The 25,877-nt window shown below is 40.2% G+C and overlaps 2 protein-coding genes across 2 annotated transcripts; one reads left to right on the top strand and one right to left on the bottom strand.

The window, feature by feature from the left end:
- The first annotated feature begins 21,226 nt into the window (after positions 1-21,226).
- Positions 21,227-24,056, top strand: LOC126687706 (uncharacterized). Its single transcript, XM_050382263.1, has 8 exons — positions 21,227-21,784; positions 21,871-22,806; positions 22,919-23,155; positions 23,266-23,358; positions 23,455-23,659; positions 23,758-23,840; positions 23,956-23,985; positions 24,039-24,056. The coding sequence occupies exons 1-8, from the start codon at positions 21,341-21,343 to the stop codon at positions 24,054-24,056; spliced, it is 2,046 nt and encodes a 681-aa protein (XP_050238220.1). The 5' UTR covers positions 21,227-21,340.
- On the bottom strand, positions 23,987-24,930 carry LOC126686157 (uncharacterized). The gene is made up of 2 exons (XM_050380191.2): positions 24,434-24,930; positions 23,987-24,281 (listed from the first exon to the last, which is right to left on the bottom strand). The coding sequence occupies exons 1-2, from the start codon at positions 24,551-24,553 to the stop codon at positions 24,081-24,083; spliced, it is 321 nt and encodes a 106-aa protein (XP_050236148.1). The 5' UTR covers positions 24,554-24,930; the 3' UTR covers positions 23,987-24,080.
- Positions 24,931-25,877: the final 947 nt, after the last annotated feature.

Genomic DNA, 25,877 nt, shown 5'->3' with positions numbered 1-25,877 from the left:
AACATGTTTAGGTTATATTACGCAAAGTGTGCGTGAAAAGTGACGCTAGATTAGTATATTGCGTCTCGGGTCTCTTTAACGTGTCAGTCCGATTACTTAAGCATGGTTAGGTTATATTTCGCAAAGTGTGCGTGAAAAGTGACGCTTGATTTGTATGTCGCGTCTCAAGTCTCTTTAATGCATCGTTTTCGATTACCATGCTATGTCGCGTCACAAGTCTCTCAAACACGTTGTTCCGATTACCAAAGCATGGTTAGGTTATATTACGCAAAGTGTGCGTGCAAAGTAACGCTAGATTAGTATGTAGCGTCTCAAGTCTCTTTAACGCGTTGTTCGGATTACCTAAGCATGGTTAGGTTATATTACGCAAAGTGTGCGTGAAAAGTGAAGCTAGATTAGTATGTCGCAACAACAGTCTCTTTAACACGTCGTTCCGATTACCTAAGCATGGTTAGGCTATATTACGCAAAGTGTGCGTGAAAAGTGACGCTAGTTTAATATGTCGCGTCTCAAGTCTCTTTAATGCGTCGTTTTGATTACCATGCTTTTGCGCGTCACAAATATCTCTAACGCGTCGTTCTGATTACCTAAGCATGGTTAGGTTATATTACGGAAAGTGTGCGTTAAAAGTTACGCTAGATTAGCATGTCGCATCACAAGTCCTTTAACACGTCGTTCCGGTTACCTAAGCTTGGTTAGGTTACATTACGCAAAGTGTGCGTGAAAAGTGACGCTAGATTAGTATGTCTGGTCACAAGTCTCTACAACACGTCGTTCCGATTGCCTAAGCATGGTTAGGTTATATTACGCAAAGTGTGTGTGAAAAGTGACGCTAGATTAATAAATCGCGTCAAAAGTCTCTCTAACGCGTCGTTCCGATTAACTAAGCATGTTTAGGCTATTATGCAATGTGTGGGTGAAAAGTGACGCTAGATATGTTGCGTCTAAAGTCTATTTAACGCGTTGTTTTGATTACCATGCTTATGTCATGTCACAAGTGTTTTTTTCGCATCGTTCCAATTATCTATGCATGGTTAGGTTATATTACTCAAAGTGTGCGTGAAAAGTGACGCTAGATTAGTATGTCTAGTCACAAGTCTCTGCAACGTGTCGTTCCGATTGCCTAAGCATGGTTAGGTTATACTACGCAAAGTATGTGTGAAAATCTCTCTAACGTGTCTTTCCGATTACCTAAGCATGTTTAGGATGTATTATGCAATGTGTGCGTGAAAAGTGACGCTAGATTAGTATGTTGCGTCTAAAGTCTATTTAACGTGTCGTTTCGATTACCATGCTTATGTCGCGACACAAGTCTCTCTATTGTGTCGTTCCGATTACCTAAGCATGGTTAGGTTATATTATGCAAAGTGTGCATGAAAAATGACGCTAAATTAGTATGTCGCGTATTAACTCTCTTTAACGCGTCGTTTAATTACCTAAGAATGGTTAGGTTATATTTCGTAAAGTGTGTTTGAAAAGTGAAGCTAGATTAGTATGTCGCATTTCAGGTCTCTCTAACGCGTCGTTCCGATTACCTAAGCATGGTTTGGTTATATTAAGGAAAGTGTGCGTTAAAAGTGACGCTAGATTACTATGTCGCATCACAAGTCACTTTTACGCGTCGTTCCGATTACCTAAGTATGTTTTGGTTATATTACGCAAAGTGTGACGTTAGATTAGTATGTCGTGTCTCTAGTCTCTATAATGCGTCGTTTCGATTACCATGTTTATGTTGCGTCACAAGTCTCTTTAACGCGTGGTTCCGATTACCTAAGAATGGTTAGGCTATATTATGCAATGTGTGCGTGAAAAGTGACGCTAGATTAGTATATCGCCTCTCAATTCTTTCTAACGCGTCGTTCCGATTACCTAAGAATGGTTAGGTTATATTGCGCAAAGTGTGCGTTAAAAGTGACAGTAGATTAGTATGTCCCGTCACAACGCATCGATCCGATTACCTAAGCATGGTTAGGTTATATTACGCAAAGTGTGCGTGTAAACTGACGCTCGATTTCTATGTCTCGTCTCAAGTCTCTTTAATGTATTTTCTATTACCATGCTTATTTCGTGTCACAAGTCTCTCAAACGCGTCGTTCCGATTACCTAGGCATGGTTAGGTTTTATTACTCAAAGTGTGCGAGCAAAGTAACGCTAGATTAGTATGTCCGGTCTCAAGTCTCTTTAGCGCGTAGTTCGGATTACCTAAGCATGGTTAGGTTATTTTATGCAAAGTGTGCGTGAAAAGTGAAGTTAGATTAGTATGTCGCGTCACCAGTCTTAACACGTCGTTCCGATTACCTGAGCATGGTTAGGTTATATTACGCAAGTGTGCGTGAAAAGTGACGCTAGATTAGTATGTCGCGTCTCAAGTCTCTTTAACGTGTCGTTCCGATTACCTAACCATGGTTAGGTTATATTGCGCAAAGTGTGCGTGAAAAGTGACGCTAGATTATTATGTCGCGTCACCAGTCTCTTTAACGTGTCATTCCGATTACCTAAGCATGGTTAGGTTATATTACGCAAAATGTGCATGAAAAGCGACGCTAGATTATTATGCCGCATCTGAAGTCTCCTTAATGTGTTAGTCCGATTACCTAAGCATGGTTACGTTATCTTACGCAAATTGTGCGTGAAAAGTGACGCTCGATTTTTATGTCGCGTCCCAAATCTCTTTAATGCATCGTTTTTGATTAACATGCTTATGTCGCATCACGAGTCTTTCAAACGTGTCATTCCGATTACCAAAGCATGGTTAGGTTATAAAATGCAAAGTGTGCGTGCAAAGTAACGCTAGATTAGTATGTAGCGTCTCAAGTCTTTTTAACGCGTTGTTCGGATTACCTAAGCATGGTTAGGTTATATTACGCAAAGTGTGCGTGAAAAGTGAAGCTAGATTAGTATGTCGCAACACCAGTCTCTTTAACACGTCGTTCCGATTACCTAAGCATGGTTAGGCTGTATTACGCAAAGTGTGCGTGAAAAGTGACGCTAGTTTAATATGTCGCGTCTCAAGTCTCTTTAATGCGTCGTTTTGATTACCATGCTTTTGCGCGTCACAAATATCTCTAACGCGTCGTTCTGATTACCTAAGCATGGTTAGGTTATATTATGGAAAGTGTGCGTTAAAAGTTACGCTAGATTAGCATGTCGCATCACAAGTCCTTTAACACGTCGTTCCGGTTACCTAAGCTTGGTTAGGTTATATTACGCAAAGTGTGCGTGAAAAGTGACGCTAGATTAGTATGTCTGGTCACAAGTCTCTGCAACGCGTCGTTCCGATTGCCTAAGCATGGTTAGGTTATATTACGCAAAGTGTGTGTGAAAAGTGACGCTAGATTAATAAATCGCGTCAAAAGTCTCTCTAACGCGTCGTTCCGATTACCTAAGCATGTTTAGGCTATTATGCAATGTGTGGGTGAAAAGTGACGCTAGATATGTTGCGTCTAAAGTCTATTTAACGCGTTGTTTTGATTACCATGCTTATGTCATGTCACAAGTGTTTTTTTCGCATCGTTCCAATTATCTATGCATGGTTAGGTTATATTACTCAAAGTGTGCGTGAAAAGTGACGCTAGATTAGTATGTCTAGTCACAAGTCTCTGCAACGTGTCTTTCCGATTGCCTAAGCATGGTTAGGTTATACTACGCAAAGTATGTGTGAAAATCTCTCTAACGTGTCTTTCCGATTACCTAAGCATGTTTAGGATGTATTATGCAATGTGTGCGTGAAAAGTGACGCTAGATTAGTATGTTGCGTCTAAAGTCTATTTAACGTGTCGTTTCGATTACCATGCTTATGTCGCGACACAAGTCTCTCTATTGTGTCGTTCCGATTACCTAAGCATGGTTAGGTTATATTATGCAAAGTGTGCATGAAAAATGACGCTAGATTAGTATGTCGCGTATTAACTCTCTTTAACGCGTCGTTTAATTACCTAAGAATGGTTAGGTTATATTTCGTAAAGTGTGTTTGAAAAGTGAAGCTAGATTAGTATGTCGCATTTCAAGTCTCTCTAACGCGTCGTTCCGATTACCTAAGCATGGTTTGGTTATATTAAGGAAAGTGTGCGTTAAAAGTGACGCTAGATTACTATGTCGCATCACAAGTCACTTTTACGCGTCGTTCCGATTACCTAAGTATGGTTTGGTTATATTACGCAAAGTGTGACGTTAGATTAGTATGTCGTGTCTCTAGTCTCTATAATGCGTCGTTTCGATTACCATGTTTATGTTGCGTCACAAGTCTCTTTAACGCGTGGTTCCGATTACCTAAGAATGGTTAGGCTATATTATGCAATGTGTGCGTGAAAAGTGACGCTAGATTAGTATATCGCCTCTCAATTCTTTCTAACGCGTCGTTCCGATTACCTAAGAATGGTTAGGTTATATTGCGCAAAGTGTGCGTTAAAAGTGACGGTAGATTAGTATGTCCCGTCACAACGCATCGATCCGATTACCTAAGCATGGTTAGGTTATATTACGCAAAGTGTGCGTGTAAACTGACGCTCGATTTCTATGTCTCGTCTCAAGTCTCTTTAATGTATTTTCTATTACCATGCTTATTTCGTGTCACAAGTCTCTCAAACGCGTCGTTCCGATTACCTAGGCATGGTTAGGTTTTATTACTCAAAGTGTGCGAGCAAAGTAACGCTAGATTAGTATGTCCGGTCTCAAGTCTCTTTAGCGCGTAGTTCGGATTACCTAAGCATGGTTAGGTTATTTTATGCAAAGTGTGCGTGAAAAGTGAAGTTAGATTAGTATGTCGCGTCACCAGTCTTAACACGTCGTTCCGATTACCTGAGCATGGTTAGGTTATATTACGCAAGTGTGCGTGAAAAGTGACGCTAGATTAGTATGTCGCGTCTCAAGTCTCTTTAACGTGTCGTTCCGATTACCTAACCATGGTTAGGTTATATTGCGCAAAGTGTGCGTGAAAAGTGACGCTAGATTATTATGTCGCGTCACCAGTCTCTTTAACGTGTCATTCCGATTACCTAAGCATGGTTAGGTTATATTACGCAAAATGTGCATGAAAAGCGACGCTAGATTATTATGCCGCATCTGAAGTCTCCTTAATGTGTTAGTCCGATTACCTAAGCATGGTTACGTTATCTTACGCAAATTGTGCGTGAAAAGTGACGCTCGATTTTTATGTCGCGTCCCAAATCTCTTTAATGCATCGTTTTTGATTAACATGCTTATGTCGCATCACGAGTCTTTCAAACGTGTCATTCCGATTACCAAAGCATGGTTAGGTTATAAAATGCAAAGTGTGCGTGCAAAGTAACGCTAGATTAGTATGTAGCGTCTCAAGTCTTTTTAACGCGTTGTTCGGATTACCTAAGCATGGTTAGGTTATATTACGCAAAGTGTGCGTGAAAAGTGAAGCTAGATTAGTATGTCGCAACACCAGTCTCTTTAACACGTCGTTCCGATTACCTAAGCATGGTTAGGCTGTATTACGCAAAGTGTGCGTGAAAAGTGACGCTAGTTTAATATGTCGCGTCTCAAGTCTCTTTAATGCGTCGTTTTGATTACCATGCTTTTGCGCGTCACAAATATCTCTAACGCGTCGTTCTGATTACCTAAGCATGGTTAGGTTATATTATGGAAAGTGTGCGTTAAAAGTTACGCTAGATTAGCATGTCGCATCACAAGTCCTTTAACACGTCGTTCCGGTTACCTAAGCTTGGTTAGGTTATATTACGCAAAGTGTGCGTGAAAAGTGACGCTAGATTAGTATGTCTGGTCACAAGTCTCTGCAACGCGTCGTTCCGATTGCCTAAGCATGGTTAGGTTATATTACGCAAAGTGTGTGTGAAAAGTGACGCTAGATTAATAAATCGCGTCAAAAGTCTCTCTAACGCGTCGTTCCGATTACCTAAGCATGTTTAGGCTATTATGCAATGTGTGGGTGAAAAGTGACGCTAGATATGTTGCGTCTAAAGTCTATTTAACGCGTTGTTTTGATTACCATGCTTATGTCATGTCACAAGTGTTTTTTTCGCATCGTTCCAATTATCTATGCATGGTTAGGTTATATTACTCAAAGTGTGCGTGAAAAGTGACGCTAGATTAGTATGTCTAGTCACAAGTCTCTGCAACGTGTCTTTCCGATTGCCTAAGCATGGTTAGGTTATACTACGCAAAGTATGTGTGAAAATCTCTCTAACGTGTCTTTCCGATTACCTAAGCATGTTTAGGATGTATTATGCAATGTGTGCGTGAAAAGTGACGCTAGATTAGTATGTTGCGTCTAAAGTCTATTTAACGTGTCGTTTCGATTACCATGCTTATGTCGCGACACAAGTCTCTCTATTGTGTCGTTCCGATTACCTAAGCATGGTTAGGTTATATTATGCAAAGTGTGCATGAAAAATGACGCTAGATTAGTATGTCGCGTATTAACTCTCTTTAACGCGTCGTTTAATTACCTAAGAATGGTTAGGTTATATTTCGTAAAGTGTGTTTGAAAAGTGAAGCTAGATTAGTATGTCGCATTTCAAGTCTCTCTAACGCGTCGTTCCGATTACCTAAGCATGGTTTGGTTATATTAAGGAAAGTGTGCGTTAAAAGTGACGCTAGATTACTATGTCGCATCACAAGTCACTTTTACGCGTCGTTCCGATTACCTAAGTATGGTTTGGTTATATTACGCAAAGTGTGACGTTAGATTAGTATGTCGTGTCTCTAGTCTCTATAATGCGTCGTTTCGATTACCATGTTTATGTTGCGTCACAAGTCTCTTTAACGCGTGGTTCCGATTACCTAAGAATGGTTAGGCTATATTATGCAATGTGTGCGTGAAAAGTGACGCTAGATTAGTATATCGCCTCTCAATTCTTTCTAACGCGTCGTTCCGATTACCTAAGAATGGTTAGGTTATATTGCGCAAAGTGTGCGTTAAAAGTGACGGTAGATTAGTATGTCCCGTCACAACGCATCGATCCGATTACCTAAGCATGGTTAGGTTATATTACGCAAAGTGTGCGTGTAAACTGACGCTCGATTTCTATGTCTCGTCTCAAGTCTCTTTAATGTATTTTCTATTACCATGCTTATTTCGTGTCACAAGTCTCTCAAACGCGTCGTTCCGATTACCTAGGCATGGTTAGGTTTTATTACTCAAAGTGTGCGAGCAAAGTAACGCTAGATTAGTATGTCCGGTCTCAAGTCTCTTTAGCGCGTAGTTCGGATTACCTAAGCATGGTTAGGTTATTTTATGCAAAGTGTGCGTGAAAAGTGAAGTTAGATTAGTATGTCGCGTCACCAGTCTTAACACGTCGTTCCGATTACCTGAGCATGATTAGGTTATATTACGCAAGTGTGCGTGAAAAGTGACGCTAGATTAGTATGTCGCGTCTCAAGTCTCTTTAACGTGTCGTTCCGATTACCTAACCATGGTTAGGTTATATTGCGCAAAGTGTGCGTGAAAAGTGACGCTAGATTATTATGTCGCGTCACCAGTCTCTTTAACGTGTCATTCCGATTACCTAAGCATGGTTAGGTTATATTACGCAAAATGTGCATGAAAAGCGACGCTAGATTATTATGCCGCGTCTGAAGTCTCCTTAATGTGTTAGTCCGATTACCTAAGCATGGTTACGTTATCTTACGCAAAGTGTGCGTGAAAAGTGACGCTCGATTTTTATGTCGCGTCCCAAATCTCTTGAATGCATCGTTTTCGATTAACATGCTTATGTCGCATCACGAGTCTTTCAAACGTGTCATTCCGATTACCAAAGCATGGTTAGGTTATATTATGCAAAGTGTGCGTGCAAAGTAACGCTAGATTAGTATGTAGCGTCTCAAGTCTTTTTAACGCGTTGTTCGGATTACCTAAGCATGGTTAGGTTATATTACGCAAAGTGTGCGTGAAAAGTGAAGCTAGATTAGTATGTCGCAACACCAGTCTCTTTAACACGTCGTTCCGATTACCTAAGCATGGTTAGGCTGTATTACGCAAAGTGTGCGTGAAAAGTGACGCTAGTTTAATATGTCGCGTCTCAAGTCTCTTTAATGCGTCGTTTTGATTACCATGCTTTTGCGCGTCACAAATATCTCTAACGCGTCGTTCTGATTACCTAAGCATGGTTAGGTTATATTACGCAAAGTGTGCGTGAAAAGTGACGCTAGATTAGTATGTCTGGTCACAAGTCTCTGCAACGCGTCGTTCCGGTTGCCTAAGCATGGTTAGGTTATATTACGCAAAGTGTGTGTGAAAAGTGACGCTAGATTAATAAATCGCGTCAAAAGTCTCTCTAACGCGTCGTTCCGATTACCTAAGCATGTTTAGGCTATTATGCAATGTGTGGGTGAAAAGTGACGCTAGATATGTTGCGTCTAAAGTCTATTTAACGCGTTGTTTTGATTACCATGCTTATGTCATGTCACAAGTGTTTTTTTCGCATCGTTCCAATTATCTATGCATGGTTAGGTTATATTACTCAAAGTGTGCGTGAAAAGTGACGCTAGATTAGTATGTCTAGTCACAAGTCTCTGCAACGTGTCGTTCCGATTGCCTAAGCATGGTTAGGTTATACTACGTAAAGTATGTGTGAAAATCTCTCTAACGTGTCGTTCCGATTACCTAAGCATGTTTAGGATGTATTATGCAATGTGTGCGTGAAAAGTGACGCTAGCTTAGTATGTTGCGTCTAAAGTCTATTTAACGTGTCGTTTCGATTACCATGCTTATGTCGCGACACAAGTCTCTCTATTGTGTCGTTCCGATTACCTAAGCATGGTTAGGTTATATTATGCAAAGTGTGCATGAAAAATGACGCTAGATTAGTATGTCGCGTATTAACTCTCTTTAACGCGTCGTTTAATTACCTAAGAATGGTTAGGTTATATTTCGTAAAGTGTGCGTGAAAAGTGAAGCTAGATTAGTATGTCGCATTTCAAGTCTCTCTAACGCGTCGTTCCGATTACCTAAGCATGGTTTGGTTATATTAAGGAAAGTGTGCGTTAAAAGTGACGCTAGATTACTATGTCGCATCACAAGTCACTTTTACGCGTCGTTCCGATTACCTAAGTATGGTTTGGTTATATTACGCAAAGTGTGACGTTAGATTAGTATGTCGTGTCTCTAGTCTCTATAATGCGTCGTTTCGATTACCATGTTTATGTTGCGTCACAAGTCTCTTTAACGCGTGGTTCCGATTACCTAAGAATGGTTAGGCTATATTATGCAATGTGTGCGTGAAAAGTGACGCTAGATTAGTATATCGCCTCTCAATTCTTTCTAACGCGTCGTTCCGATTACCTAAGAATGGTTAGGTTACATTGCGCAAAGTGTGCGTTAAAAGTGACGGTAGATTAGTATGTCCTGTCACAACGCATCGATCCGATTACCTAAGCATGGTTAGGTTATATTACGCAAAGTGTGCGTGTAAACTGACGCTCGATTTCTATGTCTCGTCTCAAGTCTCTTTAATGTATTTTCTATTACCATGCTTATTTCGTGTCACAAGTCTCTCAAACGCGTCGTTCCGATTACCTAGGCATGGTTAGGTTTTATTACTCAAAGTGTGCGAGCAAAGTAACGCTAGATTAGTATGTCCGGTCTCAAGTCTCTTTAGCGCGTAGTTCGGATTACCTAAGCATGGTTAGGTTATTTTATGCAAAGTGTGCGTGAAAAGTGAAGTTAGATTAGTATGTCGCGTCACCAGTCTTAACACGTCGTTCCGATTACCTGAGCATGGTTAGGTTATATTACGCAAGTGTGCGTGAAAAGTGACGCTAGATTAGTATGTCGCGTCTCAAGTCTCTTTAACGTGTCGTTCCGATTACCTAACCATGGTTAGGTTATATTGCGCAAAGTGTGCGTGAAAAGTGACGCTAGATTATTATGTCGCGTCACCAGTCTCTTTAACGTGTCATTCCGATTACCTAAGCATGGTTAGGTTATATTACGCAAAATGTGCATGAAAAGCGACGCTAGATTAGTATGCCGCGTCTGAAGTCTCCTTAATGTGTTAGTCCGATTACCTAAGCATGGTTACGTTATCTTACGCAAAGTGTGCGTGAAAAGTGACGCTCGATTTTTATGTCGCGTCCCAAATCTCTTTAATGCATCGTTTTCGATTAACATGCTTATGTCGCATCACGAGTCTTTCAAACGTGTCATTCCGATTACCTAAGCATGGTTAGGTTATATTACTCAAAGTGTGCGTGCAAAGTAATGCTAGATTAGTATCTCGCGTCTCAAAACTATTTAACGCGTCGTTCGGATTACCTAAGCATGGTTAGGTTATATTACGCAAAGTATGTGTGAAAAGTGAAGCTAGATTAGTATGTCGCGTCACAAGTCTCTTTAACACTTCGTTCCGATTACCTAAACATGGTTAGGTTATATTACGCAAAGTGTGCGTGAAAAGTGTCGCTAGATTAATATGTCGCGTCTCAAGTCTCTTTAATGCGTCGTTTTGATTACCATGCTTATGCGTGTCACAAATCTCTCAAACGCGTCGTTCCGATTACCTAAGCAAGGTTAGGTTATATTACGGAAAGTGTGCGTACCTAAGCATGGTTAGGTTATATTATGCAAAGTGTGCGTGAAGAGTGACGGTAGATTAGTATGTCGCGTCACAAGTCTTTGCAACGCTTTGTTCCGATTACCTAAGCATGTTTAGGCTATATTGCAATGTGTGCGTGAAAAGTGACGCTAGATTAGTATGTTGCATCTCAAGTCTCCTTAACGTGTCAGTCCGATTACCTAAGCATGGTTAGGTTATCTTACGCAAATTGTGCGTGAAAAGTGAAGCTCGATTTTTATGTCGCGTCTCAAGTCTCTTTAATTCATCGTTTTCGATTACCATGCTTATCTTGCGTCACAAGACTCTCAAGCGCGTCATTCCGATTACCTAAGTATGGTTAGGTTATATTACGCAAAGTGTGCGTGCAAAGTAACGTAGATTAGTATGTCGCGTCTCAAAACTATTTAACGCGTCGTTCGGATTACCTAAGCATGGTTAGATTATATTACACAAAGTGTGCGTGAAAAATGAAGCTAGATTAGTATGTCGCGTCACCAGTCTCTTTAACACGTCGGTCCGATTACCTAAAAATGGTTAGATTATATAACGCAAAGTGTGCTTGAAAAGTGACGCTAGATTAGTATGTCGCGTCTCAAGTCTCAATAATGCGTCGTTTCGGTAGCGTCTTAAGTCTCTCTAACGCATCGTTCCGATTACCTAACCATGGTTTGGTTATATTAAGGAAAGTAAGCGATAAAAGTGACGGTAGATTACTATGTCGCATCACAAGTCTCTTTTACGCGTCGTTCCAATTACCTAAGTATGGTTTGGTTATATTACGCAAAGTGTGCTTGAAAAGTGATATTAGATTAGTATGTCGCGTCTCAAGTCTCTATAATGCGTCGTTTTGATTACCATGCTTATGTCGGGTCACAATTCTCTCTAACGCGTCGTTCCGATTACCTAAGAACTGTTAGGTTATATTAAGCAAAGTGTGCGTTAAAAGTGAGGCTAGATTAGTATGTCCCGTCACAAGTCTCTTTAACGCGTCGATCCGATTACCTAAGCATGGTTACGTTATATTACGCAAAGTGTGCATGAAAAGTGGCGCTCGATTTGTATGTAGCGTCTCAAGTCTCTTTAATGCATCATTTTCGATTACCATGCTTATGTCGCGTTACAAGTCTCTCAAACGCGTCGTTCTGATTACCTAGGCATGGTTAGGTTATATTACGCAAAGTGTTCGTGCAAATTAACGCTAGATTAGTATGTCGCGTCTCAAGTCTCTTTAACGCGTCGTCCAGATTACCTAAGCATGGTTAGGTTATTTTACCAGAGTTTGCGTGAAAAGTGAAGCTAGATTAGTATGTCGCGTCACCAGTCTCTTTAACACGTCGTTCCAATTACCTAAGTATGGTTTGGTTATATTACGCAAAGTTTGCGTGAAAAGTGACTAGATTAGTATGTCGCGTCTCAAGTCTCTTTAACGTGTTAGTCCGTTACCTAAGCATGGTTAGGTTATATTACGCAAAGTGTGCGTGAAAAGTGACGCTCGATTTGTATGTCGCGTCTCAAGTCTCTTTGCTTATGTCGCGTCACAAGTCTCTCAAACGCGTCGTTCCGATTACCTAAGCATGGTTAGATTATATTATGCAATGTGTGCGTGCAAAGTAACGCTAGATTAGTATGTCATGTCTCAAGTCTTTTTAATGCATCGTTCAGATTACTTAAGCATGGTTAGATAGTATTACGCAAAGTGTGCGTGAAAAGTGAAGCTAGATTAATATGTCGTGTTACCAGTCTCTTTAGCACGTCGTTACGATTACCTAAGCATGGTTAGGTTATATTACACAAAGTGTGCGTGAAAAAGTGACGCTAGATTAATATGTCGCATCTCAAGTCTTTTTAATGCGTCGTTTTGATTACCATGCTTATGCGCGTCACAAGTCTCTCAAACGCGTCGTTCCGATTACTTAGGCATGATTAGGTTATATTACGCAAAGTGTACGTGCAAAGTAACGCTAAATTAGTATGTCGCGTCTCAAGTCTCTTTAACGCGTCGTTCAGATTACCTAAGCATTGTTAGGTTATTTTCGCAAAGTTTGCGTGAAAAGTAGATTAGTATGTCGCTTCACAAGTCTCTTTAACATGTCGTTCCGATTACCTATGTATGGTTTGGTTATATTACTTAAAGTGTGCGTGAAAAGTTACTAGATTAGTATGTCGCGTCTCAAGTCTCTTTAACGTGTCAGTCCGTTACCTAAGCATGGTTAGGTTATATTACGCAAAGTGTGCGTGAAAAGTGACGCTCGATTTGTATGTCACGTCTCAAGTCTCTTTAATTCACCGTTTTCGATTACCATGCTTATGTCGCGTCACAAGTCTCTCAAACGTGTCGTTCCGATTACCTAAGCATGGTTAGGTTATATTGCGCAAAATGTGCGTGAAAAGTGAAGCTAGATGATTAGTATGTCGCGTCACCAGTCTCTTTAACACGTCGTTCCGAGTACCTAAGCATGGTTAAGTTATATTACACAAAGTGCGTGAAAAGTGACGCTAGATAAATATGTCGCATCTCCAGTCTCTTTAATGCGTCGTTTTGAATACCATGATTATGCGCGTCACAAATATCTCTAACGCGTCGTTCCAATTACCTAAGCATGGTTAGGTTATACCACGGAAAGTGTGCGTTAAAACTGACGCTAGATTACTATGTCGCATAAAAAGTCTTTTTTAACACGTGTACGTGAAAGGTGACGCTAGATTAGTATGTCGCTTCTCAAGTCTCTTTAACGCGTCGTTTCGATTACCATGCTTGTGTCATGTTATAATTTTTTCTAAAGCGTCTTTCGGATTACCTGAGAATGGTTAGTTTATATTACGCAAAGTGTGCGTTAAAAGTGACACTAGATTAGTATGTCCCAACATAAGTCTCTTTTACGCGTCGTTCCGATTACCTAAGCATAGTTAGGTTATATTACGCAAAATGTGCGTGAAAAGTGACGCTAAAATTATATGTCGCATCTCAAGTCTCTTTAATGCATCGTTGCGATTACCATGCTTATGTCGCGTCACAAGTCTCTCAAACGCGTCGTTTCGATTACCTAATATGTTTAGGTTATATTACGGAAAGTGTGTGTTAAAAAGTGACGCTAGATTACGATGTCGCATCAAAAGTCTCTTTAACGCGTTGTTCCGATTACCTAACCATGGTTAGGTTATATTATGGAAAGTGTACTTTAAATGTGACGCTAGATTACTATATCCCATCAAAAGACTCATGGTTAGGTTATATTACGCAAAGTGTGCGTAAAAAGTGACGCTAGATTAGTATGTAGCGTCACAAGTCTTTTTTACGCGTCGATCCGACTACTTCAGCATGGTTAGGTTATACTACGTAAAGTGTGCGTGAAAACTGACGCAAGATTAGTAAGTCGCGTCTCAAATGTCTGCAACGCGTCGTTTCGATTACCATCCTTATGTCGCGTTACAAGTCTCTCTAATGCGTCGTTCCGATTACCTAAGCATGGTTAGGTTATATTACGGAAAGTGTGCGTTAAAAGTGACGCTACATTAATATGTCGCATCACAAGTCTTTTTAACGCGTCGTTCCGATTACCTAAGCATGGTTAGGTTATATTACGCAAAGTGTGCATGAAAAGTAACGCTAGATTAGTTTGTCGCGTCTCAAGTCTCTTTAACGCTTCGTTCGGATTACCTAAGCATGGTTAGGTTATATTATGCAAAGTGTGTGTGAAAAGTGAAGCTATATTAGTATGTTGCCTCACAAGTCTCTTAAACGCGTCGTTCTGATTACCTAAGCATGGTTAGGTTTACGCAAAGTATGCGATAAAAGTGACGCTAGATTACTATGTCGCATCACAAGTCTCTTTTACGCGTCGTTCCGATTACATAAGTATGGTTAGGTATATACGCAAAGTGTGCTTGAAAAGTGACGTTAGATTAATATGTCGCGTCTCAAGTCTCTATAATGTGTCGTTTCGATTACCATGTTTATGTCGCGTCACAAGTCTTTCTAACGCATCGTTCCGATTCCTAAGCATGGTTAGGCTATATTATGCAATGTTTGCGTGAAAAGTGACGCTAGATTAGTATGTCGCGTCTCAAGTCTCTTTAACGTGTCGTTTCGATTACCATGCTTATGTCGGGTCATAATTCTCTCTAACGCGTCTTCCGATTTCCTTAGAATGGTTAGGCTATATTACGCGAAGTGTGCGTTAAAAGTGACGCTAGATTAGTATGTCCCGTCACAAGTCTCTTTAACGCGTCGATCCGATTACCTAAGCATGGTTAGGTTATATTACACAAAGTGTGCGTGAAAAGGGACGCTTGATTTATATGTCGCATCTCAAGCTCTTTAATTCATCGTTTTCGATTATCATGCTAATGTCGCGTCACAAGTCTCTCTAACGCGTCGTTCCGATTACCTATGCATGGTTAAGGTTATATTACGGAAAGTGTGCGTTAAAAGTGACGCTAGATTAATGTGTCGCATCAAAAGTCTCTTTAACGCGTTGTTCCGATTACCTAATCATGGTTAGGTTATTACGCAAAGTGTGCGTGAAAAATGACGCTAGATTATTATGTCGCATCACAAGTCTTTTTAACTCGTCGTTCCGATTACCTAAGCATGGTTAGGGTATATTACGCAAATTGTGCGTTAAAGTGACCCTAGATTAGTATGTCGCGTCTCAAGTGTCTGCAACACGTCGTTTTGATTACCATGCTTATGTCGTATCACAAGTCTCTCTAACGCGTCGTACCGTTTACCTTAGCATGGTTAGGTTATATTACGGAAAGTGTGCGTTAATCACAAGTCTCTTTAAAGCGTCGTTCTGATTACCTAAGCATGGTTAGGTTAAATTATTACGCAAAGTGTGCGTGAAAAGTGACGCTAAATTAATATGTATGGTCTCAAGCCTCTTTAATGCGTCAGTAGGTTACGCAAAGTTTGTGTGAAAAGTGATGCTAGATTAGTATGTCGCGTCTCAAGTCCTTTTAACGAGTCGTTTCGATTACCATTCTTTGCGAAATATAACCTAACCATGCTTAGGTAATCGGAACAACGCGTTAAAGAGACTTGTGATGCGACATAGTAACCTAGCGTCACTTTTAATTCACACTTTCCGTAATATAAACAAACGCTTAGGTAATAGGAAAGACGCATTAGAGAGACTTGTGACGCAACATAATCATGGTAATCGAAAGGACGCGTTAAACAGACTTGAGACGCGAGATACTAATCTAGCGCCACTCTTTTCGCACACTTTGCGTAATATAACCTAATAATGCTTAGGTAATAGGAAAGGCGCGTTAGTGAGACTTGTGACACGACATAAGCGTGGTAATTGAAACGATGCGTTAAAGAGACTTGAGACGCGAACATACTAATCTAGCGTTACTTTTCAAGCACATTTTGCGTAATACAAACTAACCATACTTAGTTAATCGGAACGATGCTTTAATGAGACTTGAGACGCGACATAATAATCTAGCGTCACTTTTCACGCACACTTTGCATAATATAACCTAACCATGCTTAGGCAATCGAAACGACGAGTTAAAGAGACTTGAGACGCGACATACTAATTTAGCATCACTTTTCACGCACACTTTGCATAATATAACCTAACCATGCTGAAGTAATCGGACCGACGCGTTAAAGAGACTTGAGACGCGTCATACTAATCTAGCATCACTTTTCACGCACCCTTTGCGCAATATAACCTAACCATGCTTAGGTAATCGGACGAACGAGTTAAAAGACTTGTGATTTGACATACTAATATAGCGTCACATTTCACGCACACTTTGCGTTATATAACCTAACTATGCTTAGTTAATCGGAACGACAAGTTAAAGAGACTTGTGATGCACCATACTAATCTAGCGTCACTTTTCACGCAAACTTTGCGTAATATAACCTAACTATGCTTAGGTAATCGGAACGACAAGTTAAAGAGATTTGTGAAGCGACATACTAATCTAGCGTCACATTTCAAGCACACTTTGTGTAATATAACCTAGCTATGCTTAGGTAATCTGAACGACGGGTTAAAGAGACTGGTGACATGACATAATAATCTAGCGTCACTTTTCACGCACACTTTGCATAGTATAACCTAACCATGCTTAGGCAATCGAAACGACGAGTTAAAGAGACTTGAGACGCGACATACTCATCACTTTTCACGCACACTTTGCATAATATAACCTAACCATGCTGAAGTAATCCGACCGATGCGTTAAATAGACTTGAGACGCGTCATACTAATCTTGCATCACTTTTCACGCACCCTTTGCGCAATATAACCTAACCATGCTTAGGTAATCGGAACAACGAGTTATAAGACTTGTGATGCGACATACTAATCTAGCGTCACATTTCACGCACACTTTGTGTAATATAACCTAACTATGCTTAGTTAATCGGAACGACAAGTTAAAGAGACTTGTGATGCACCATACTAATCTAGCGTCACTTTTCACGCAAACTTTGCGTAATATAACCTAACTATGCTTAGGTAATCGGAACGACAAGTTAAAGAGATTTGTGACGCGACATACTAATCTAGCGTCACATTTCAAGCACACTTTGTGTAATATAACCTAGCTATGCTTAGGTAATCTGAACGACGGGTCAAAGAGACTTGTGATGCGACATACTAATCTAGCGTCACTTTTTACGCACACTTTGCGTAATATAACCTAACCATGCTTAGGTAATCGGAACGACGCGTTAAAGAGACTTGTGATGCGACATAAAAATCTAGCGTCAATTTTAACTCACACGTTCCGTAATATAACCTAACGCGTTAGAGAGACTTGTGACGCGTACTAATCTAGCGTCACTTTTCTTGCACATTTTGCGTAATATAACCAAACCATGCTTAGGTAATCGGAACGACGCGTTAAAGAGACTTGTGACGCGACACATGCATGGTTATTTAAACGACGCGTTACAGAAACTTGAGACGCGATAGAGTAATCTAACGTTACTTTTCACGCACACTTTGCGTAATATAACCTAACTATGCTTAGGTTATCGGAACGACGCGTTAGTGAGACTTGTGACGCGAAATAAGAATGGTAAATGAAACGACGCGTTAAAGAGACTTGAGACGCGACATACCAATCTAGCGTCACTTTTCACACACCCTTTGCGTAATATAACCTAACCATGCTTAGGTAATCAAAATGATGCACTAAAGAGACTTGTGAGGCGATATAAGCATGGTAATCGAAACGACGCGTTAGTGAGACTAAAGATGCGACATACTAATCTATCGTCACTTTTCACGCACATTTTGCGTAATCTAAAGAGATTTGTGAGGCGACATATGCATAGTGAGACTTGTGACGTGAAATAAGCATGGTTATTGAAACGACGCGTTAAATAGACTTGAGACACGACATACTAATCTAGCGTCACTTTTCACGCACACTTTGCGTAATATAACCAAACCATGCTTAGGTAATCGAAACGACGCGTTAAAGAGTCACTATTCACGCACATTTTGCGTAATATAACCTAACCATACTTAGTTAACAGGAACAACGCGTTAAAGAGAGACTTGAGATGTGACATACTAATCTATCGTCACTTTTCACGCACACTTTGTGTAATATAACCTAACCATGCTTAGGTAATCGGAACGACACGATAAAGAGACTTGTGACACGACATAGTAATCTAGCTTCACTTTTAACGCACACTTTCTATTTTATAACCTAACCATGCTTAGGTAATCGGAACGACGCGTTAGAGAGACTCATGACAGTACATAAGCACGGTAATCTAAACGACGCGTTAAAGAAACTTATGACTCGACAAAGTAATCTAGCGTCCCTTTTTATGCACACTTTACGTAATATAACCTAACCATGCTTAGGTAATCGGAACGACGCGTTAGAGAGACTTGTGACGCGACATAGGCATGGTTATCGAAACGACGCGTTACAGAGACTTGAGACGCGACATACTAATCTAATGTCATATTTCACTCACACTTTGCGTAATATAACCTAGGCATGCTTAAGTAATCGGAACGGCGCGTTAGTGAGACTTATGACTGGACATATGCATGGTAATTGAAACGACGCGTTAAAGAGACTTGAGAGGTGACATACTAATCTACCGTCACTTTTCATGCACACTTTGTGTAATATAACCTATCCATGCTTAGGTAATCGAAACGACGCGTAAATGAGACTTGAGATGCGACATACTAATCTAGCGTCACTTTTTCCGCACATTTTGCGTAATATAACCTAACCATTATTAGTTAATCGAAACGACGCGTTAATGAGACTTGAGACGCGACATACTAATTTATCGTCACTTTTCACGCGCACTTTGCATACTATAACCCATGCTTAGATAATCGGAACGACGCGTTAAAGAGACTTGTGACGCGACGTAAGCATGGTAATCGAAACGACGCATTAAAGAGACTTGAGATGCGACATACTAATCTATTGTCGCTTTTCACGCACTCTTCGGGAACGAGGCGATAGAGGTTGTGACGCGACATAATCATGGTAGTCGAAACGACATGTTAAAGAGACTTGAGACATGACATGCTAATCTAGCGTCACTTTTCACGCACACTTTGCGTAATATAACCTAACCATTCTTAGGTAATTAGAACGACGCGTTAAAGAGACTTATGACGGGACATAGTAATCTAGCTTCACTTTTAATGCACACTTTCCATAATATAAAATAACCATGCTTAGTTAATCGGAGCAACGCGTTAGAGAGACTTGTGACGCAACATAAACATGGTAATCGAAACGACGCGTTAAAGAGACTTGAGACGCGACATACTATTCTAGCGTCACTTTGCACGCACACTTTGCGTAATAAAACCTAACCATGCTCAGGTAATCGAAACGACGCGTAAAAGAGACTTGAGATGCGACATACTAATCTACCGTCACTTTTCACCCGCACTTTGCGTAATATAAACTAACCATGCTCTCAGGTAATCGAAAGGCTTAATACATAATTTGACCCCTAAACTTTACACTTTTATTCCTTGCGACCTTTAAACTATTTTCGTATTCTATCTAACCTCTCTTCTTTTTTATTTGTTGCATTTGACCCCTCTTTGCATGCGTGCACGCTACTCGCTCTGACGTGGTTAAAATCGCTGACTATGCTTTAACACGTGTCTTACTTCATTAAACGAGCTGTCATTTAATTTACACCTCATTAATTTCTAATAGCCAAACATTGCGTTTAACACAACCGAAAAACCAAAACCCTAAAAGACATGAACAAATCGAATTGAAACCCAAAAATCCCCAAATTCCCTCGCTGAATCCTTTTCTCATTCTAACCCTACAATTTCATCAGCCCTTTTTTGTTAATTCTTCGTCGAATTGTAACCTAAATATCCTTTGTTCTTCAGCGATCGTAGGTCCGGTTTGTTGTCTGATTTGAAACGCCAAAGCTTGAAGTTCGTACCATAGAGAATCTGATTCTCTGTTTCTTGTCAGGTAAGATGTTGTGTATTTATTCTACTTTTCTTTTAAGTAATGGCCAAAATATATGTAATTTTGTTATTTTGAGGAAGACGAAGGTTAGTTTAGGGTTTTTAGTTTGACACAGTCAAAAAAAGTTGCTGTTGTGATCTCTTATCTATTGTTTAATGGAAACTTTAGGCAAGTGGTCCTGTTTGTTGTTTTATATGTATATTTTAAGTATAAAAAACTCATTATATGCTTTGAAAATGCAGAATGTATGTGGAAAGAATCATTGAAGCACAATGGCACCATTGTGGAAAATTGGTCAAAGAGCCCGAGCCTAAGTATATTGGAGGAGAGAGAGAGATATTGAGGATGGATTGTGACAAATTCTCTCTCTCCATGATTATGTGTATTCCAAAAATGATGGGTTATATAAAGATGTGGAATTTGTATACTACAAGGCCAAAAACAGTAATGAGTTGGTTCTATTAAATGGGGACCCTATTATTTTAGAGTTATCTCAAAGTTGGCAAAATGGAGATAAGGTTGATTTCTTTGTGGTCCATGAAGAAATAAGTGATGGTGGCCCACAGGTGGATGAGGATATTAATGAGGAGCCAGGGTTATTAAGTGAAGATAGTCTTGTGTTAGGTGAGAGTGATTCTGGAGACAGTGATGCAAGTGATGCCTGCCCAGCTGAGTATGCAAGTGATCTTAATGAAGAGGATCTAGAAGTCAGGGCAGAGGTACAAAGACATAAACAAGCTCAGAGGAGCCAGCCTGAAACTGTAGAGCAAGTTTCTGTTGGGCAGACAGGGAATGATGCTGGCTTTGAGGACCTTGACAATCCATATGCAGGAAGTAATAGAGGAAGGGTAGCTGGGGATGAAGTTGTTTATGATTCTGATGAGCCTGGGAGTGAAGGAGAACCTGATTCTGATGAGGAGCTGCCACCAAGAACACCAGGCACACATCACCAGTACAATCCAACCTGTGTTGTGCCAAGATGGCAACTAGGTATGATTTTATTGAATGTAGTGCAATTTAGAGAGGCATTAGCTAAGTATTCAGTGCATAAGGGTATTTCTTTGAAGTTTAAACCTAATCAGCAAGACAAATTGAGAGCAAAATGCAGAGAGAAAGATTGCCCTTGGATGATTTTTGCAGGTATAGATAGCAGGACTAACAATTTTACTATTAAAACCTATAACCCTAGACATAGTTGCTCTAGGTATACTAAGACTGTCTAGTGTAATGCCAAGTTCCTGACTGGTTTTCTGAGGTCTAGGGTGAACTCACAACCAGGGATTAAACTGGTGCAGTTGCAGAGGATAGTTAGAGAAGAGTTGAACATTTATGTGGGTATGTCAACAGTGAGGAGGGCTAGGATTAACATTTTACAGGAAGCAATGGGAGACCCTGTAATTGAATATGCCATGTTGCAGGATTATGTAGATGAAATTAATAGGAGTAACCCAGGAAGTACATGTTTTGTGGATGTCAATCACAATAATGATGGGACTAGGACCTTTGTGAGGTTTTATATGTGTTTGCATGCACTTAAGGAAGGGTTTAAGGAAGGCTGTAGGAAGGTGATTGGATTGGATGGCTGCTTTCTAAAGGGCCCTTGTCAGGGACAGCTCCTGGTTGCTGTCTCTAAAGATGCAAATAACCAGATGTTCCCCATTGCCTGGGCAATTGTGGACCTGGAGAACACAAGATCATGGAGTTGGTTCATAAATGTCCTCAAAAATTATTTGGATCTTGGACTTGGTGATGGACTGGTTCTTGTTTCAGACATGCAAAAGGTATGTGGAAAGTGTTAGTTTGTGTAATTGTTTTTAGTTGTCACTTGTTAAGTGTTAATTGCAGCTTGTTTCAATTTATGTGACAGGGACTTATTGCTGTTGTGGATCAGGAGTTGCCTGAATGTCAGAGGAGGTGGTGTGCTAGACATATTTGGGCAGCATGGCAGAAAAAATGGAAAGGAGATGACAGAAGGAAGAAGTTTTGGCAATGTGCATACTCCACATTTGAAGGACAACTCACTGATCATTTGAAGGAGTTGGACACTATGGGAGAGAACATTGTGCAGGACATGCTGTCATACTCAAAGGAGTTGTGGATTAGAGTTTTTTTTGACACTGACACCAAGTGTGACATTGTGGAGAACAACATGTGTGAAACATTTAATGGATGGATTTTACAAGCTAGGCATTTAACTGTGATCACTATGTTGGAAGAGATTAGAGTGAAAATCATGAATAGGATTAGGGTCATGAGAGAGTTTGCTGAGACATGGATTACAGACATCTCACCAATGGCTCAGAAGAAGTTAGATGAGAATAAATTAAGAGCTTGTGATTGCATGATAGAGTTCAATGGTGATCAAGGGTTTGAGGTGCTGGATATGGGATTTGGACACACTATTGACCTGGCACAGCATACATGTAGCTGCAGGTCATGGCAACTTAAAGGCATACCATGTGCACATGCCTGTTGTGCCATGGCCCGCTTGAAGAAGAACCCTGACCACTATGTCTCTCACTGGTATTCCAAAGAGACATACCTGAAGTCATATGCCAAGTTCATCCAACCAGTGAGAGGAAGGAAGCTTTGGCCGCAGTTAAATTACCCCACAATCCTACCTCCAGTGATCGCAAAGAAGCCAGGCAGACCCAAGAAGAATAGAAGAAAAGACAAGGATGAACCACAGAAGCCCACTTTTGGCAAGTTATCAAAGAAAGGGGTGGGGATGACTTGCACTCTTTGCAAAGGACAAGGACACAACAAGAAGAGCTGCAATTTAAGATCAAGAGGGAGTGCACAGGTAAGTCACTTAAATTTGCTTAATTATTTGCATTTGTTGTTTCAGTTGCATTTTCATAGTTGCTTTTGGTGTAACTGATTGCATTTGGTGAATTGAATTGTAACTTATGTAGGCCAGTGTTAATGTTGCACCTCCTTCTGGAGCAGTTTCCTCTACTGCACCCCCTAGGACAACTGCACCTGAACTGACTAGGCAAGTTAACTGCACTGCACCTCCTAGGATAGTTATACCTGCACCTTCTAGGATAGTTACACCTGCACCTCCCCCAGTAGACCAAATACTAGGAGTACTGCTTCTGCTGCGACAGAAAATTCAGGTGGTGCATCAAGTAGTACAGTTAGGGGAAGAGGTAGAGGTTTAGGCAGGGGTAGAGGTAGAGGCCCAGGGAGGGGAAGAGGTAGAGGTTCAGACACAGGAGAGGCAGACAATGCAGGTGCAGCACATGTCCAAGGTTCAAAGAGATATGCTGCTCCAACTCAGGCTTCTAATGCCAAGAAAAGACTTGTAGGTTTTGGTTTGCATCATTTGGATAATGGTCTGACAATTTCAAATGTAAGTGTTTTCAGATTTTGCTCCTGGTTTGCTTAGTTATTTTGGTTTGCTTAGTTATTTTGGTTTGCATCATTTTGATTGTTTTCCTGTTAACAGATTGGAACACCTAGTGCAAGGATTGTTAATCCTAAACAGATTCGCAGATCTGCAGATGTCACTGGAGACATAGATTTCAAACCTCCTGGCTTAAGGTGGAGTGGTCGAAATGCAGTGAGTTCGAACAAGCTACAGCAAGACAGGGATGCTATTAGAATGAATAGGCTTAGGGCAATTCAGCAAGCCTCCCAAGTTCTACAAGCAAGTAGGGACAAACATTAGTCCATGTTTTTGTCAAGTCCAACTATAGGACTTGTTTTGAATAGCTAACTTTGTTTAGGGTTGCAAGCTGTTAATATTCAGACTTTTTTACTATTAGTATCAGGCTTGTTTCCAAGCTTCTTTTGGATAGTACTATTAGGCTTCTTTGCAAGCTTCTTTTGAATGTTGGTATCAGACTTGTTTTGTAAATTCAAGCTTATTTTGGATATTCAAAGTACTACTTTCAAGCTTCTTTGCTTGCATCAATGTTACATTTGCTTTATATGTTTGTTGTTCCAGTTTTTATTTGTAAATAGCACACTGATAGAGGTATAGAAAATTGCACTTGCACTTCATTAATTTAGAAACGGTTACATTGATAGATTTCAGATACAATCTAAGCACAAAGACCATACAACTACACACTAATTCATCTTAAAACCCAAAAAGAGAATAAACAACACCAGTATTACAACAAACACATTCTTCTTCTGCTTCTTTTCCTTTTGTTTTTCTGCTTCCAGTTCATGCTCTCTGACCCTTCTTAACAGCCCCACAATCACACGCTTGTACTGCTCATCAGCAGGATCATCAAACCAATCAAAGAAATTGCAAGCCCCAGGCATCTACAAAATGAGGCACATTAATTAACAACCACAATGTAGTAATCAATTAACAACTATGCACCTATCAAATTCCCAAATTTGTAATCAATGCTAACACCCAAAATTCATTAAGCCCTAATTAAAAAACCAAAATTACAGCAAGAGCAACTCACCCCATATCGACCACACCCTAGGAAACGTCTCCCTGGATTCGCATTGGTCCAAGCAGTCTTCAAGCTTGCAACTTTGTGACAGCGGCAAAGTGGGAACTTACCTTCGCACATAGCTTCCATCTCAGCCGGAAAGAGATGAACAAGAAGAAAATTAGATAAATGGGGAGGAAATCAGTAAGACAAATAGAAGAAGAAGAGAATTGGGGGAATTAAAAATTAGGGATTCGAATTGGGAGTTAATGATTTCATTTGGGTGTGTATTTATGGATGTAATTATTGAAAAAATGTAAAGGTTTTCCATGTCAGCAAATAAACTGTTCCACTTGCCCTGAAAAGAGTGTTCTCACGCGCAATGCCACGGTGTACCGATAAGGGTCTAATAAATAAAAAATGATGCAAAGAGGGGTCAAATGCAACAAATAAAAAAGAAGAGAGGTCAGATAGAATACGAAAATAGTTTAAAGGTCGCAAGGAATAAAAGTGTAAAGTTTAGGGGTCAAATTATGTATTAAGCCTAATCAAAATGACGCGTTAAAGAGACTTGAGATGCGACATACTAATCTAGCGTCACTATTCATGCAAATTTGCGTACTATAACCTAACCATGCTTAAGTAATCGGAAGGACGCGTTAATGGGACTTGAGACGCGACATATTAATCTAGCGTCAGAACGACGCGTTAAAGAGACTTGTGATGCGACATAAGCATGGTAATCAAAACGACGCGTTTAAGAGACATGAGATGCGACATACTAATCTATTATCACTTTTCACGCACACTCCGCGTAATATAACCTAACCATGTTTAAGTAATAGGAACGAGGCTTTATAGAGACTTGTGACGCGACATAATCATGGTAATCGAAACGACGTGTTAAAGAGACTTGAGACGCGAAATACTAATCTATCGTCACTTTTCAAGCACACCTTGCATAATATAACCTAACCATGCTAAGCTAATCGGAACGACGCGTTAGAAAGACTTGTGATGTGAGATAAGAATGGTAATTGAAACGACACGTTAAAGAGACTTGAGACGCGACATACTAATCTACCGTCAATTTTCCCGCACACTTCACGTATATAACCTAACCATGCATAGGTGATCGGAACGACGCGTTAAAAAGACTTCAGACGCGACATTCTAATCTATTGTCCCTTTTAACACACACTTTGCGTAATATAAACTAACCATACTTAGTTAATCGGAAAGATGCATTAAAGAGACTTGAGACACGTTACGTACTCTTTGCGTTAGTATATCTCAACCATGCTTACGTAATTGGAACGACGCGTCAAAAAGACTTGAGACGCGACAGAATAATCTATTGTCACTTTTCACGTACACTTTGCGTAATATAAACTAACCATGCTTAGGTAATTGGAACGATGCGTTAGAGAGACTTGTGACGTGACATAAGAATGGTAATCGAAACGACTCCTTA

The sequence above is a fragment of the Mercurialis annua genome, linkage group LG6 (assembly GCF_937616625.2).
Source record: "Mercurialis annua linkage group LG6, ddMerAnnu1.2, whole genome shotgun sequence".
Taxonomy (NCBI): domain Eukaryota; kingdom Viridiplantae; phylum Streptophyta; class Magnoliopsida; order Malpighiales; family Euphorbiaceae; genus Mercurialis; species Mercurialis annua.
This window is presented reverse-complemented; position numbering and strand designations above follow the sequence as displayed.